The 14,881-nt window shown below is 38.7% G+C and overlaps 8 protein-coding genes across 8 annotated transcripts; 5 read left to right on the top strand and 3 right to left on the bottom strand.

Moving 5' to 3' along the window:
• Nucleotides 1–214: 214 nt before the first annotated feature.
• Nucleotides 215–821, top strand: SPOG_04659 (40S ribosomal protein S16). The gene is made up of 2 exons (XM_013167350.1): nucleotides 215–635; nucleotides 718–821. Exons 1-2 carry the CDS (start codon nucleotides 261–263, stop codon nucleotides 763–765), a joined length of 423 nt encoding a protein of 140 aa, XP_013022804.1. The 5' UTR covers nucleotides 215–260; the 3' UTR covers nucleotides 766–821.
• Nucleotides 822–956: 135 nt separating this feature from the next.
• On the top strand, nucleotides 957–2,680 carry SPOG_04658 (cmgc/cdk/pitslre protein kinase Ppk23). The gene is made up of 2 exons (XM_013167349.1): nucleotides 957–2,065; nucleotides 2,113–2,680. Exons 1-2 carry the CDS (start codon nucleotides 1,211–1,213, stop codon nucleotides 2,452–2,454), a joined length of 1,197 nt encoding a protein of 398 aa, XP_013022803.1. The 5' UTR covers nucleotides 957–1,210; the 3' UTR covers nucleotides 2,455–2,680.
• Nucleotides 2,681–2,854: 174 nt separating this feature from the next.
• SPOG_04657 (arginine transporter Can1) lies at nucleotides 2,855–6,412 on the top strand. Its single transcript, XM_013167348.1, has 2 exons — nucleotides 2,855–4,845; nucleotides 4,887–6,412. Exons 1-2 carry the CDS (start codon nucleotides 3,105–3,107, stop codon nucleotides 6,290–6,292), a joined length of 3,147 nt encoding a protein of 1,048 aa, XP_013022802.1. The 5' UTR covers nucleotides 2,855–3,104; the 3' UTR covers nucleotides 6,293–6,412.
• A 128-nt stretch (nucleotides 6,413–6,540) lies between these two features.
• Nucleotides 6,541–7,101, bottom strand: SPOG_04656 (Mhr1 protein; the record flags this gene model as incomplete). Its single annotated transcript, XM_013167347.1, has 2 exons — nucleotides 6,541–6,819; nucleotides 6,874–7,101. The coding sequence occupies 2 exons, from the start codon at nucleotides 7,099–7,101 to the stop codon at nucleotides 6,541–6,543; spliced, it is 507 nt and encodes a 168-aa protein (XP_013022801.1).
• Nucleotides 7,102–7,123: 22 nt separating this feature from the next.
• Nucleotides 7,124–9,147, top strand: SPOG_04655 (autophagy specific phophatidylinositol 3-kinase complex subunit Atg14). The gene is made up of 3 exons (XM_013167346.1): nucleotides 7,124–7,560; nucleotides 7,615–7,791; nucleotides 7,898–9,147. Exons 1-3 carry the CDS (start codon nucleotides 7,156–7,158, stop codon nucleotides 8,903–8,905), a joined length of 1,590 nt encoding a protein of 529 aa, XP_013022800.1. The 5' UTR covers nucleotides 7,124–7,155; the 3' UTR covers nucleotides 8,906–9,147.
• SPOG_04654 (endocytosis regulator) lies at nucleotides 9,019–11,049 on the bottom strand. Its single transcript, XM_013167345.1, has one exon. The coding sequence runs from the start codon at nucleotides 10,330–10,332 to the stop codon at nucleotides 9,250–9,252; it is 1,083 nt and encodes a 360-aa protein (XP_013022799.1). The 5' UTR covers nucleotides 10,333–11,049; the 3' UTR covers nucleotides 9,019–9,249.
• Nucleotides 11,050–11,821: 772 nt separating this feature from the next.
• On the top strand, nucleotides 11,822–12,718 carry SPOG_04653 (zf-FYVE type zinc finger protein; the record flags this gene model as incomplete). The annotated part of the gene is made up of 2 exons (XM_013167344.1): nucleotides 11,822–12,188; nucleotides 12,210–12,718. The coding sequence occupies 2 exons, from the start codon at nucleotides 11,822–11,824 to the stop codon at nucleotides 12,716–12,718; spliced, it is 876 nt and encodes a 291-aa protein (XP_013022798.1).
• Nucleotides 12,719–13,098: 380 nt separating this feature from the next.
• Nucleotides 13,099–14,841, bottom strand: SPOG_04652 (translation elongation factor EF-Tu Tuf1). The gene is made up of 2 exons (XM_013167343.1): nucleotides 14,664–14,841; nucleotides 13,099–14,569 (listed from the first exon to the last, which is right to left on the bottom strand). The coding sequence occupies exons 1-2, from the start codon at nucleotides 14,799–14,801 to the stop codon at nucleotides 13,385–13,387; spliced, it is 1,323 nt and encodes a 440-aa protein (XP_013022797.1). The 5' UTR covers nucleotides 14,802–14,841; the 3' UTR covers nucleotides 13,099–13,384.
• Between the last annotated feature and the right edge of the window lie 40 nt (nucleotides 14,842–14,881).

The raw sequence follows: 14,881 nt of genomic DNA, 5'->3' as shown, positions 1-14,881 counted from the left end.
CATCCTACAACTTTTTTTTTGTTCCTGTTAGGATTTTCTAATGTAAACAAACCAAACAAACTCATCACTACATAGAAGGCATTCTTTCATATTAATCTTTTAACTCTCATATGTTACACTACACTATTGCTATTAGTGTGCCCTAGCCAAGTATTCTATTCGTAAAAATAAACTGTGACTGCTTTTACGAGTGGATCCCAAAGTCGAAACTTTTCTCATTCAGCAGTTCACCACAGTAGAACCACCATCCACGAGCCAATATGCAGTCAGTTCAGTGCTTTGGAAAGAAAGGCAATGCCACGGCTGTCGCTCACTGCAAGGCCGGAAAGGGTTTGATCAAAGTCAACGGAGCCCCTCTCTCTCTCGTTCAACCCGAAATCTTGCGTATGAAGGTTTATGAGCCCATTTTGGTTGCTGGTGCTGATAAGTTCGCCGGCGTTGACATTCGTGTCCGCGTTTCTGGTGGTGGTCATGTTTCTCAAATCTATGCCATCCGTCAATCCATCTCCAAGGCTATCGTTGCTTACTACCAAAAGTTCATTGACGAGCACTCCAAGGCTGAACTCAAGAAGGCCCTCGTCACTTACGACCGTACTTTGTTGGTTGCCGACCCTCGTCGCATGGAGCCCAAGAAGGTAAGTGATTTGCTATGGAGAATTCAAAACGACAGTTTTGGTACTCACTATTTTCTTCTTTGTTTACTAACTCTATATTTAGTTCGGTGGTCACGGTGCTCGTGCTCGTCAACAAAAGTCTTACCGTTAAAAAGTGGTTGGCTTTGTTCATTATGTATCTATACAATTGATTCTCCTTCCTTACCACTTATGGACTTTCATTTTTGTAAGAACTTATAGAGCTATCATTGTAAGAAATGTGAACAGAGAGTAATTTGTAGAATGTTTAAATATAGCCAAGCTTCGTTCGTAACTCACTAAAACAAATTACCTTTGAATGGATGTATACAAGTGAATGAGATTACAATGGTCCATGGCGAGGGAAGAGTAATATCTTTCGATGCAAACTCTATGTTGTTGTATTTTTTTCCTTATATTCGCTTATAGAAGCTAAAATAAGAATGCTTTAAGAGATAGTAAACTAAAGTACACTACGGACCTGCATTTATACACGTTTCAGCTGTGAGCGAATCTTTGTCTGATCCCTCTACCGAGAGGAATGTTAATTTATGTTTAGGAAATATAGAAGGTAGAAGATGGCAAAATCAAAATGGGAAACTTTAGAAAATGACCAATTTGCCTCTGAAAATCAAAAGTCAGAGCATGAATGGAAAAAGAAACGCAAGCTTGAAAGAAAACGGAAACGTGAATTACTAGAAGAGGAAGCAACTAAAAAAGACAAAAATATATTCTCGTACAGGTCGTATTTATCAGCAACTGTCCCGCGATTGGGGTCTTGTGACAATATTCAGGATTATGAAATTCTTAACAAAATTGAAGAAGGATCCTACGGAATTGTCTATTGTGCAAAGGAGAAGTCGACAGAAAAATTAGTTGCATTGAAGAAAATCAAATTTAATCCTAATGGGTTTGGTTTTCCTATCACGAGTCTAAGGGAAATTCATTCATTATCCACTGTTCGACATGACCATGTTATGGAACTGAAGAAAGTTGTGGTTGGTGATGACTTACAAGACATATATTTAGTTATGGAGTTTATGGAACATGATTTAAAGTTTCTTCTGGATGACATGCCGGAGGATTTTCTTATATCTGAAGTAAAAACGTTAATGCTTCAGTTGTTGTCATCTACCGCAACCATCCATTATCATTGGTATCTTCATCGAGACCTAAAGCCGTCAAATTTATTAATGAATAACACAGGAGAGATCAAGGTTGCGGATTTTGGTTTAGCTCGTCCTACGTCCGAACCAAAACCAAAGTTGACTCGCGTTGTCGTTACCCTTTGGTATCGAGCTCCAGAGCTTTTATTAGGGACACCAAGTTATGGAAGGGAAATCGACATGTGGAGCATAGGATGTATTTTCGCAGAAATGCTAAATCGTACTCCGCTTTTTCCTGGAAAGAATGAGCTGGATCAGTTGCATAAAGTATGTGCTTCTCAATATACTTTCGTTTTTAGTTTGCTAACCACTAGATTTTTAATGTTTTAGGGTATCCTGATGAAGAGCAATGGCCTCAATATCGACTATTACCTCATGCAAATAAAATAAAGCTCCCAACGGTAAAAACAAAGCCTAGGTTACGCGATGTTGTTAGAAACTTAACAGCTAACGGTTATGATTTGATGGAGCGCCTTCTTTCTCTGGATCCAGCGAAGCGAATTTCTGCGAAAGAAGCACTCCAACATCCCTTTTTCTACGAATCCCCTCGACCAAAAGATCCAAGGTTTTTCCCTACCTTTCCAAGTAAAGCCAAAGGTGAAATACGCGGTGGAAACTTTTTGTCTGCCAATACCACGCAAGACCCTGTAAAGTAATTGAGTTTATTTTTGTCAGTTTCTACTTAGAACATCTAGCGAAAGAAAAAACTATATATATATTGCTTGGAATGATACCAATGTTTGATTAGTTGAAAAGATAAACAGTGATTGTCTTTGTTCAGTACAGGCCTAATATTTATTTCAAGAAGCTTTATAAAAATGTTTGACTAAATGCTGAGTAAACAATTGACGGTTTGCCTACTCTCTTGTTCAAAATTTTCATTACTTTGACAACGTAAATGTCTTTCGAAACGAAGTGCATTGCTTAAGCAACTAATTATGAATCATTAAAATTGAATTAAACTTCCTATTTAAGTGTTACTAAATATTAATTGAGTAGAATTATGAATGTTTACATTATGTACATAAATTTCGTTCAATGAACCAACAAGGCATTGTTGGGTCTTCTACATTCATTCTACACTACTAGTTTCTCTTTCCTTTTTGTTTGTTATATATATCAACAACTTGGGTGCTTGATATTAAAACTTGTGAAACCGCCGCACATTAGGATCACTGTTCAACTATCCTACCACAGTTTACCAACTATCAAAATACCAACTTAGAGGACTAGTAGCCGAGACGGCAAATTAAAATCATACTTTCCTCTTTGATTTTGGTGTTTAACGCCTATTTAATTCAAAAAGATGGCAAGGCTGTTAACAAAATCCAATCAAGTGATTGATTTTCTATCCAACCAGCTTTCTAGAAGAAATGCTCGACACTTTTGGGAAACTCAAGAGAATTTAGAATCGTCTAATCCTTTACTACAAGAACCACCTGAGAACTATAACAGTCTTAATATTTCAGATTTACCTCCATTATCAAGAAGTGTTACCGTTGCTGAAAATGAACAGTCTGGAGAGGCAATAAAATTGGGAACGTTTGAAGGTTGCTTTATTCCTACTACTTTAAATGTCTTATCTATTTTGCTCTACTTGCGGTTTCCATGGATCGTAGGAGAAGCAGGGGTTTTAAAGTCATTATTAATGCTAGTTATTAGCTACACCATAGGATTCCTCACAAGCTTATCGATATCAGCAATATGCACAAATGGTATGGTACGAGGTGGAGGTGCGTATTATGCCGTTTCTAGGTCCATTGGCCCTGAAATGGGTGGTTCTATTGGCTTTATTTTTTATATCGGTCAGATTCTAAATACTGGTATGAACATTTCGGGATTTGTTGAGCCCGTTATTGGCTTAATCGGAAAGAATTCTGGAACAATTATTAAACTTTTTCCTGAAGGATTTTGGTGGAACTTTGCTTATACTACCGTCGTATTAATCCTTTGCTGCAGTTTGTGCTGCTTAGGTTCTGCGACATTTGCAAGAGCATCGAACGCACTTTTTTTTATTATCATCCTTTCTACCATATCCATCCCTATTTCAGCTATATTGGTTCGTCCTTTCAAAAATCCTAGCTTAGATCTCTTTTTTACAGGAGTGAAATTGTCAACCTTAACTGATAACCTTTTCTCTTCATATACAAAGGATTTAAATACGAACATTCAAGAGTCTTTTAAAAGTACATTTGGTGTTTTTTTTCCTGCAAGCGCTGGTTTATTAGCTGGTGCGAGTATGTCCGGTGATCTGAAGGCTCCTTCTCGTGCAATTCCTAAAGGAACTCTTTCTTCTTTATTTACAACGTTTCTCTTATACTTGACTGTTATCCTTTGTATCGGTGCATCCGTTACTCGATCAGGCCTTTTGTTCGACATGGAAGTCCTTGAACATATCAGTTTGCATCCTTTGCTTATCATTTCTGGAATATTAGCCAGTGGTGCCTTCAGTTCTTTTATGGGAATCTTTGGTGCTGCAAAACTGCTTCAAGCAATTGCCCGGGACGATTTAATCCCTGGTTTATTTCTGTTTGCCAAAGGCTCTGGACAGCAAGATATACCATTTCGAGCCATTTTGCTAACTTATTTCATTACTCAAATTAGTCTTTATTGGGACATAAACATGCTTTCTTCGATGATAACAATGACCTTTCTCTTAACTTTTGGCTTTATAAACTTGGCTTGCCTTTTATTAAGATTAAGCAGCACTCCTAATTTTCGTCCTACCTTTTCGTTCTTCAATCGGTTCACTACCGGATTCGGTTGTGTTTTGTCATTTGGCATAATGTTTTATATTGACCGAATAAATGCGTTTGCCTCGTTTCTAATTGCGGGATTACTAATTTTCGTTATATACTTCACGAGTCCCCCAAAAAATTGGGGAGATGTTTCGCAAGGAATCATTTATCACCAACTTCGAAAGTATCTTCTGCACACCAATAAAGCAAAAGAGAATATCAAATATTGGCGTCCTCAAATTTTATTGCTCGTTAACAACCCAAACCGCTCGGAGAATATAATTCGCTTTTGCAATTCTTTGAAAAAAGGTAAATCTAAATGTAGTTCTAAGCATATGCTAACCATGTAGGGTCTCTTTACATTTTGGGGCATGTTATTGTGTCTAAGGATTTTCAGGGAAGTATGGAAGAATTAAGAAAACAGCAGCAACTATGGCACGAATTCATCCTTGAGAGAGATATTAAGGGGTTTGTTGATCTTACTGTTGCACCAGACGAAGTGTGGGGAATTCGTGGTCTTATTTCGTCGGCTGGTTTGGGAGGTATACGACCAAATATCGCCGTACTCACGTTTATTAATACAAGATATAAAAAAATTGATGCAGCTAAACGTAAAAGTCTCAAGGATGATGATGATTCCTCAAGTACGGAAGATATGACAGAATCTCAGATAGCCGAACATGCAATTTTACCTGTCAAATGGGTTCAAATTTTGGAAGATATTTTAGCTGGTCTCGTGGACGTGATGGTGACTTATGGATTTGATCGACTGCAATGGCCTCAGACAAAAGGAACAAAGCGATACATTGATATGTTTCCGGTACACATGGCGTCGAATCTAGAATCAAATAGGAACAAAACAAGGCCCATGTATGCTACCAATTTAGAGACTTATACAATGGTTTTCCAATTAAGTTGGATATTGCATACGTCACCTGAATGGAAGCAAGGTTGCACATTACGGCTACTTACTATTGTTGAACATGAAGATGAAATTGAGGCTGAAAAACAAAGTTTGCAGCAATTACTAGAGACATTCCGGATGAAAGCTGAGATAAAAGTCTTATGTCTGTGCTTGAGCAATTTAGATGCTTATAGGTATATTCTAAAAAATGAGCCCATTTCAGCTGAGAAATCCGCTAATATAGAGTTCCTGCTGAAAGATGATCTTTGGTGGAATGAACTTTCTAGACACCGTAATAATTCAACGACCTGTTCAAAAAGTACTATAATTCAACGAAAGGTTTCTAATTACAGTTTTGGATCATCTAGTGTTGGGCAACTAACTGCTCCGCCATTGAGCATTCCTTTGAGTTTCCGACTTGGTCAATCCCTAAAACCAGATCACCCTTTTACTCGATCTTCGATGGAAAATGAATACTATACTCCTCCTAAACTTCATCGATATTACTCTGATAGTACTGTTGAATTACCTAATGACACTCCACCGCAATCACCTGAGGACTATGATGATCAAAGCATAGAAAGCAAAGAAGAGAATTCAGATAAAGACGCTGAGTTAACCTTTAATAATCTTTCTTCAAGAGCCCAGTACATCGTTATGAATGAAATGATTCGGGAACACACAGAGAATACAGCAGTATTATTTACTGTTTTACCGGCACCTCACGCCAAAACACATGAAAACTTTACCAAGTCTGAACAATATGTGGATGATTTGCTTATCTTTATGAAGGGGTTACCTCCATGTGGATTAATCCACTCCAAAAGCCTGACCATTACGACAGCATTATAGATTTTTTGGCAGAACTATACCGAATAACTGTACTTTATTTATTCATGAAATTAATTATTTATTTTTTGATTTTCCTACATAAACATGATGTTGAAATGTATGTAGAAAAACAGAAGGGCCTGAAAGAGTCAAAACCAAAATGAAAGAGGTAAAAAGGGGTAAAATGAAAGGTATATAAGATAGAATACAACAAGAGAGAAAAGGGGGAGAGTCAGTATTGGCAAGTGCATACGGAGCACGTAAAGGCATTAGGCATTCACCACTGGTTCACTGCTTTCAATAGTAGGAGAAGAGGAAGGATAAGAGGGCCGGAATCCGCGAGTAGTAGTGATCCTCTTGGAGTCCATTTTGACGCATTCGGGCCAGTCGGCGTATTCACTGTCCGTTTGGTCTTTCCATTGAATAGTGACGGATTCATTCGCAAGATTTTTTCTTCTCAAAATATCGGCTAGGTCGGCAATTGTGTTAGGAACCTGTTGTTGCATCACAAAGCGGTTTCTTTGTGATATGGGCATAGCCAACAGTTCCTTACTTAATGGTTGAACAGACCGATATCGCCTATAATTTAGTAATTGAGATACCACGGATGTAACAACTCGTTCATTTTCGAAATCTGCCTTCAAAATTGGAACCCAGTGATCCTTTCGAAGCCTTGCAGGGCGCATTCCGTTAGGAGCAGTTCCTTGTTCTTTCTTTGCGAATGGCAATTGAAACAATTGTGTTGGTTTCAAAGCTTGTCTCATAGAAAACAAAACTTGGTTTGTTTGTATATGTCGAAATAAATACAGCGATTTAGGCACAAAATTCATTTTCGAGGGCTCCTTACAGCTTTCCAGGTATACACTGTCTTAGCAAGACATGAAATGAGTCTATTGCATTCGGTGAATACTTCGGTAATATATCCCGGTGTACAAGGAAAGTCACCGAAGTCTCCGGCATCCAAGGTCGTAAGTAAAAATAAAACAACCGGTCTCGAAAGAGCATCTCTCAATTATCAAGAAAAAAGCTGGAGTGTTTGTAGCCATGTTAGAATGTCTCATGATTGGCAAGGAAGTTTCCGAGTTTCGGTGCTTAAATCGGTTCAAATAAGAAACATTCAGGATCAGCGAAACTTACATGCGTTAACTATAGACACTGCACAGGATTTATGGAAGCGTCAAGAGCAGCTTAAGTATGCTATTTCACGAGGGACACTCCACGTCTTTTTGTCAATTCATATTCCCCGTATGAGTTTTCCGGTTTATATTACTGAATGTAGCGAGAACGCAGTAGGTGGTGTTTCTTATGTAAAAGAAAGGTTTATTAACTATCTCTTTTTCTAGAACCACATTTTCTACATAGACGAGAAGATACGACGCAAGGTTTTCCAGAAATATCGGAATCCTTCTTCGTTTATTCTGCGAAGCTGGTGCTCGTCGCATGCTGAAGGACCCTTTCGTTTGCATCGAGAATGGAATATTCAAAAAGGAGGACAGCATTTTGTTCATATCGGCAATGATGTAAGGAAAATAGAAAAGTTACAGCGATATCTAATTAAGCTTTTGGCTATGGCTATCGTTCGTTGCTTTTTTCTAAAGGTTTTAATAACTGTTTACTAACTTACAGCCTATATCTGCCGTATGCGAAATCCGCAATGGCCTGGTATGTGACTTTGCGGACGGCGTATATCTCTATACGGACCATCGCACCGTTGATACCGAAGATAGTCTTGATAAAAGTATGTCTACGATGTCGTTGGATCGACGGAAAGACGCATACTCTTCACAGGCCTTACTACGTATCCTCAATCTCTCTCAATGTATTCATGAACTTGAGCTTACGCAGAAGAAAGTTCGTAAAGACCTAGTAACGAGCGAGACTCAGATTTCAAAAAAAAGCCATTGCTTAAAGTTTACCTACAGTAAACACCTTTTTCTTCTCTCTCAATTGCATTACCGTCTGTCGAAGTATTTAGCAGCATTTCAGAAATTAAGCGATGATCTTCAAAAGAAAAAAGATCAAGTTGCGCATCAGCGCTCTCAATTGGAAACGCATCGAGCACTTTTAAAGTTGCGTGAAACTCAATACCAGGAAGCTTTTGCTCGGTTAAAAGCGTTATGGGAAACAAGTTCAGAAATCCGAATTCTCATAGCTCATGCAACCAGATCTCACATTAAGCAACTTTGCACTGTTTATCCAGTTCACGTAATTGATGATCAGCCCCGTTTATTTACAATACGTAACCTTCGGTTTTGTCTGCTTCCAAATACAGTCCCTCCAGCGGAACTGGCTGCTGCGATAGGCTTTTTGGCACATTTGGCGTTTAACATATCTCAGTACTTAGAGTACGATTTTCCTTATCCTGTCTCTCCAGCTGGTTCTAGGTCCACAATATTGGATCCTCTTTCTCCCAACTTAGTGAACCGTTCCTTTCCTCTATATCCCGCTGCACGAGCTCCCCACGCATTTGAACATGCTCTTTATCTACTTAACCATAATATTATATTTCTTCTGGCTCATTATGGCTTGCCTAACGATCAACCATCAGATATAATGACTAATTGTGAAAGACTTTTACAATTTATTCTTTCTGGACAACATCTTTCTTTTGTTCAAGTCACATCTGTTTTATGATATTTCTGTGTTGTAATGGTGTTATTTTCTTGTCTCTTGGGAACAGCTGTTTCATTTTAATTAGCCTACTATGTGCGCCTTTAATTTAATTTATTACCCTCGTGTTCATTATTTCCCCATTTTCAACTGCACATAAACGTTAGTACAGCTTAGTTATTTCATTTACTAGAATTGAAGTAAGTCTTTTATCATGAAAATAGACAGAAAGAGACAGTATTATTTATTAATGAGTTTAGTAAAATACCCACTCAACCGTATCGTAAAAAAAATTAAATCGAACAATTAAACAAAAAATTTAAATACTTTTTTTGAAAATTATTGAAACAAAAACCGTAATAATTGTTTCAAGAATAAGCTGGGGGAGCTGGTCCTACACTCTCAAATACCGGAGGACATTCTTCATCCCAGCTAATGCCCAAACCAGCAGGGCTTGTAAGCGGTTGAGGAATTGACACTCGTAAGATACGAGCATTTCCCATATTACTCGTTGCTCCCTTTCGTCGATTAACAATAGCTTCGATGATTAAAAAATGAGAGATTTTTAGATTAAATCGACCAGAAAGTTCTGCATCACAAGTAGGTTCCCGGAAACCTGCAGCGTTAATTTGGCAAGATAAAAAAAACTGATGATCAACTAATTTCCATCCAGATTGCAAGTCTTGAGCACTTAGTATTTTTTTCTCTTGGACTGTACGAAAGCGGACATTTTCTTTATGACGGTCACAAGGCTTGGGAGTATAATTTAAATGTTCCTCCAAGCGCCAAGTAACCCGAGTAACTCCCCATTCGCTCCCATCGCTCTGAACAAAACCAGTCATAGTGATTTCCATTAGGGCGACAGTGTGAGGGTGTAGGATACTAGACATGGTGATGTTAGCAACAAGATCGGTTGGAGGAAAAATCCGTTTGTGAATCGTATCTGGGCCAGGGACGAAAGCTCTTTTTAGCTCTAAGGGATACTTCATGGTTTCGGGTTTATAAGGGGAAAGACCTCCATCAGGTGTAGCGTAGCAAAACATAGCCTCCAAGTAATACTCGACAGTAATATGCCGTGTAGATAATGTAGCAGGTAGAGTACCAGGAAAAAGCCAACTGAACGGCCAATGGTGTGTTCCGGTGGGAAGTTTGGAATTTGTAATAAACATCCACTCTTGTAACACTTCCGTAGATCCCCCACAATCAACACAATGAGAAATAGGGGGATGATGAACAGAGATTTTCTGTTTTAATTGAAGTATTAATGAGTGAACATGAACAAACGGTTGATGAAGGATTGTGAGTTTAAAAATACCAGATGCCAAGGCGCCGGTGGAAGTTTCCGGAGGGCCCAAGAGGACAAGAGGAGGAGACTCCATCCGTACGTCCATTTGGCAATGGGAATCACGGGAATGGCTAGACGCACGGGGAAGAGACAGTTTCAAAGGCATGAAGAAGGATGAACCAAGGAAATCGTAATCAAAAAAAAATTTTAGGTTATTCTAAAGAAGTTGCTGCAAGAGCGATTGCAACTATAAAAAAGTCGATCAAATAATGAGCAATGGGAATCGGTAAAAAAAAAAATAAAAATTAACAGGTATGGCGCATCTACACTCAAAGACAAAAGAATACTAATGAGTGTCAATATAGAAAGAAAGTGCGTATATCACTAATTGTTGACATAAATTCTAAATTAGACAATTTTAAAGAGATATGTAAAATTGCGTCCAACGATAACGCAAAGGAAAATTGATAATTTTTAAGACACAAAAAAAAGCAACAATAACAAAACAAGAAGAAAAAAGCAATGACTTTTAAAAATAACGGAACCGACGATGTTTGTACGGGACCTGTCGGTCTAGGAATGAATACAGAGAAACATGCACCGTCGAGTCAGAGAGTATACAACCAACACCTTTTTTTTTTTCTTAAAAAGCGCCAGGAGGGCGGTAAAACGTACCGACGAGTTGATACAACAAGAAAAAAATATGATGAATGATGAGTTTCGCAGACCGTTTCGTTTCAAATCCCGTCAGAAACGATCGCGTAAAACGTCAAGAGTTTGGAAGATCACAAATGATCCACAACCTTTAAAGAAACGGAGTCCTTATGAGCGGATGAAATTTCCACAAAAAGTTCAACCAATTCCCCAATCTTTCTGATGTTTGTTGTCTGCAGGAAAAAATTATTGAACACTACAATTGCATAAAATCATATACGGAGGTTCCCTGCATTTCTTAAGTTATCGTTTGTCTTCTGTATCTTTTTTTAATGAGCACCTTATTTATTGTTTTCAGAGTTAACGAAGTATATTTGTTTCGCTAACGTGTTCGCTAACTTTATTGGATGGAACCACCGTGATGGACTTGAACCAACCGCATTCGCTCTAATTCGTACTTATCCTCTTCTAAACACATCGCCACTAGCATTGATTCAAAGTCCTTCCTTTAATCCGTCGAAATTCACTAAAATTACGCTTTACGGGCTCTGAAACAATTTTGTGATTGTTCAATTCTCTGGATAGCCGTTTTTTAAAAAGGTTCGTTGGATCCGATTCTTTCCATTCGCTGCTGGTACTGCAGTTACGAAAGTTACTTTTGCTGAGTTGATATTTTTCCCTTTCTACGCTGTAACAGTGGCGAACAAACCATTGGGGGTTTTACATTTACGCTTCCTTCAAAAGACGTTGAATAGTTTTGTCGAAGGCGTCGAAGGCTGTAATCTGTATCATCAATTTATAGACTATATAGATTTCTTTTTGTTTTTTTTTTTTATCCTCCCCTTCCCCCCCCTAATTTAATAACCTAATAATTGTCCTTTAATTTCTTGAAAGACGAGTTGAGCGTTATTTGCATTGGTTTAAGTTTCCGTTTGTTGTCTTTTAATATTCTTTGCTAGCTTTATCTTTTTTTTTGCGATCTTTATTGATCGGTGAAAGCTATGGCTACTGTCCAACCGTCGAACATGCATTCTGCTTCTGCTGTTCGTTTCCAAATTTGCTCGGGTTCATCCCCCTACACAAATCGAGTCCGTCCGTCATACGAATTAATTGAAGCTCCTACTCGTCAAGCAACATCTACTGTTAACTCCAACTTTGATGTTAATCCCATCTCATCATCTGAACGACCCACTCTCCCCCTGAAACACCATAATAATATCCCTCCCCCTATATCTCCTGCGTTGAGTGCACGAACTTCGACTCCAGCATCGCGCCAGTCAAAACAGGAACAAATCGAAGCTGCAAATGCTGCAACCAATCTTTCTCGCAATCGACCTGCAAACTTGACGAAATCAGCATTGCAGAACAGTAATTTGCATACATTACCAGCTTCTCCTGTCCCTCCATATTGTTCTAATACTTCTTCCCTTACCAATGATCCTTCTAAAGAAGCTGCTATATCGAAAGATCACTGGAAACCGGATTCTGAAGCAACCGTCTGTGCGTTCCCTTCTTGCACTGCTCGTTTTGGTTTATTCGAAAGGAGGCATCATTGTCGTTGTTGTGGCGATGTGTTTTGTTCTACTCACTGTAATCGCTCAATTCCATTGACATTTGATGTTCGTTTCTCGTTATCGGCCGCGAAGCTTTTTAGAGCCTGTGTATCTTGTTTTTACGATTACATAAAATGGAGACAATCTTTTGAGTTGGGTTCTGCTTCCAATGTCATTGTGGGTACTGAACCCCATGCTCCATCTGAATCTACTTATAAAAACAAGCAAGTCTCTACTTCTGTACCTATCCCCAAGGTTGATGCTGGAATGTCGAAGACTGAGCTTCCTTCTGAAAGCTTGGTTTTAGGAACTGTTCCCGATAATTGGGTTTGGAGTACCTTTTAAATCTATCGTTTAACCTTGTCGCCTTCTATATTCGTTTTAGCTTCTGCATTCATAGAATTTTGGATTTAATGTATCGTGCATATTACAAACGATGCTAATATTTGTTATATCTGGTTGTTGGTACCAGTACTTGATGACTATGTGATTCTCTTATCTTTTAAACTTTCGAACCGCTGGCTAACTTGCTATATATGGTATGCTATGCTCATTCCTTATCGTTACATGAAACTCGCTTTAGATTCGGTATCTTTTATTTCTATCTGTTTAATCATTTTCTTTTCCGATACCGATTTTGTTATATACTCTTATTTGCTTAATTTATGTGGCTTAGAAGGAAATGTCGCTATAATTATCTTTAAATCTCGTCTAATCCTTGAGAGATTTCGCTCTGGTTGTTATGTTTTGTAGATTACCCTTTTTTGTTTTCTTTTTTTTTTGATTTTTTTTAGATGATTTAATGAATAAACAATGCTTACTTTAAAACGAGCGTTAAAGAACAGAATTCTGGTATAATAAGGAATTTTATTTATGTATGCACAAACAAAATGAAGAAAAGGCTTCATGTGAGTAGGAATTCTGGGAATTAAGTAAAAGGATTGTAGAGGTTTTTGTTAATTAAGACTAATTGAATACATCAAGTATTACAGAACATTTTACTTCAAAAACTCAGTCCAAAATTTCGGTTATAAGAGCAGTACCAACGGTGTTTTTGCCTTCACGAACGGTAAATCGTTGACCTTTCTCTATGACAATAGGATGAACGAGATTGCAAACCAATTCAATGTTATCACCGGGCATAATCATTTTGTCAGAATCGTTGGGGTCAGGATGTGTGAGTTCAACAGTAACATCTGAGGTGCGAGTGAAAAGTTGAGGACGGTAGTTGTCAACGAAACCAGTTCGGCGACCACCTTCTTCCTTAGTTAAAATGTAAAAGGAAGCTTTGAACTTTCGGTGGGGAGCAACAGTACCAGGAACAGCGACAATCATACCACGCTTCAATTCGTCACGCTTAACGGAACGGAGAAGAAGACCACAGTTATCACCAGCAACGGCAGCGTCAAGTTGCTTCTTGAACATTTCGATACCAGTGACAATGGTCTTAATGTGGCTTCCGTAACCCACAAGTTCAATTTCAGCACCCTTCTTCAAGGTACCGCGTTCAGCACGACCGGTGACGACGGTACCACGGCCGGAAATGGAAAAAACGTCTTCAATGGCCATGAGGAAAGGCATGTCGACGTTTCTTTCAGGGGTAGAAACATGATGGTCAACAGCATCCATAAGCTTGGTGATACTTTGGAGACCAATTTCGGGATTGCGACCCTCCAAAGCACAAAGGGCACTACCACTAATAATTGGAGTGTTATCACCGTCATAGCCGTATTCAGACAAAAGTTCACGCATTTCCATTTCGACAAGTTCAATCATATCAGGTTCCACCATGTCAGCCTTGTTGATGTAGACAACAATGTCATTGACACCAACCTGACGAGCAAGAAGCAAATGCTCACGAGTTTGAGGCATTTGACCATCAGTAGCAGAAACGACAATAATAGCACCATCCATAGTAGCAGCACCAGTGATCATATTCTTGATATAATCAGCATGACCGGGGCAATCAACATGGGCATAATGCCTGTTGGCAGTTTCATATTCTACGTGTGCGGAAGAAATGGTAATACCACGAGCTTTCTCTTCGGGGGCCTTGTCAATTTGACTGTAATCCATAAAGCTGGCTTGGCCAAGCTCAGCCAAACCCTTGGTGATAGCTGCGGTCAAAGTTGTCTTTCCGTGATCAACGTGACCAATGGTACCAATATTAACGTGGGGCTTCTTACGGACGAACATCTAGAAAAAAAAAAGTTAGTGACATGATAAATGAAGAAAAACTTAAGGAGTGAAGGCGTATTCCTTATTCCTTTGAGATTGTTCGCGAGCCTACCTTGTCATCCGCATAAGAACGCGACGGAATTGTAAACTTGTTAAAACATCCTGTAGCCAAAGGGAATTTGGTTAAGCGAGAACAATTCTGGCGTAAGCCCTGGAAGAGCAACGAAGAGGTTGCTTTTACTGCTTTCATGGTGAGAGGAGGTATTGGTAAAGAGAAAGATGAATGCAGGGAAGGTTTATAAAAGAACTCCGTGGAGGACGTTAAAAACC

This window comes from Schizosaccharomyces cryophilus (assembly GCF_000004155.1).
Source record: "Schizosaccharomyces cryophilus OY26 unplaced genomic scaffold supercont4.2, whole genome shotgun sequence".
NCBI lineage: Eukaryota > Fungi > Ascomycota > Schizosaccharomycetes > Schizosaccharomycetales > Schizosaccharomycetaceae > Schizosaccharomyces > Schizosaccharomyces cryophilus.
Note: the sequence above shows the minus strand (reverse complement) of the source record. Positions and strands in the feature narration are given on the sequence as shown.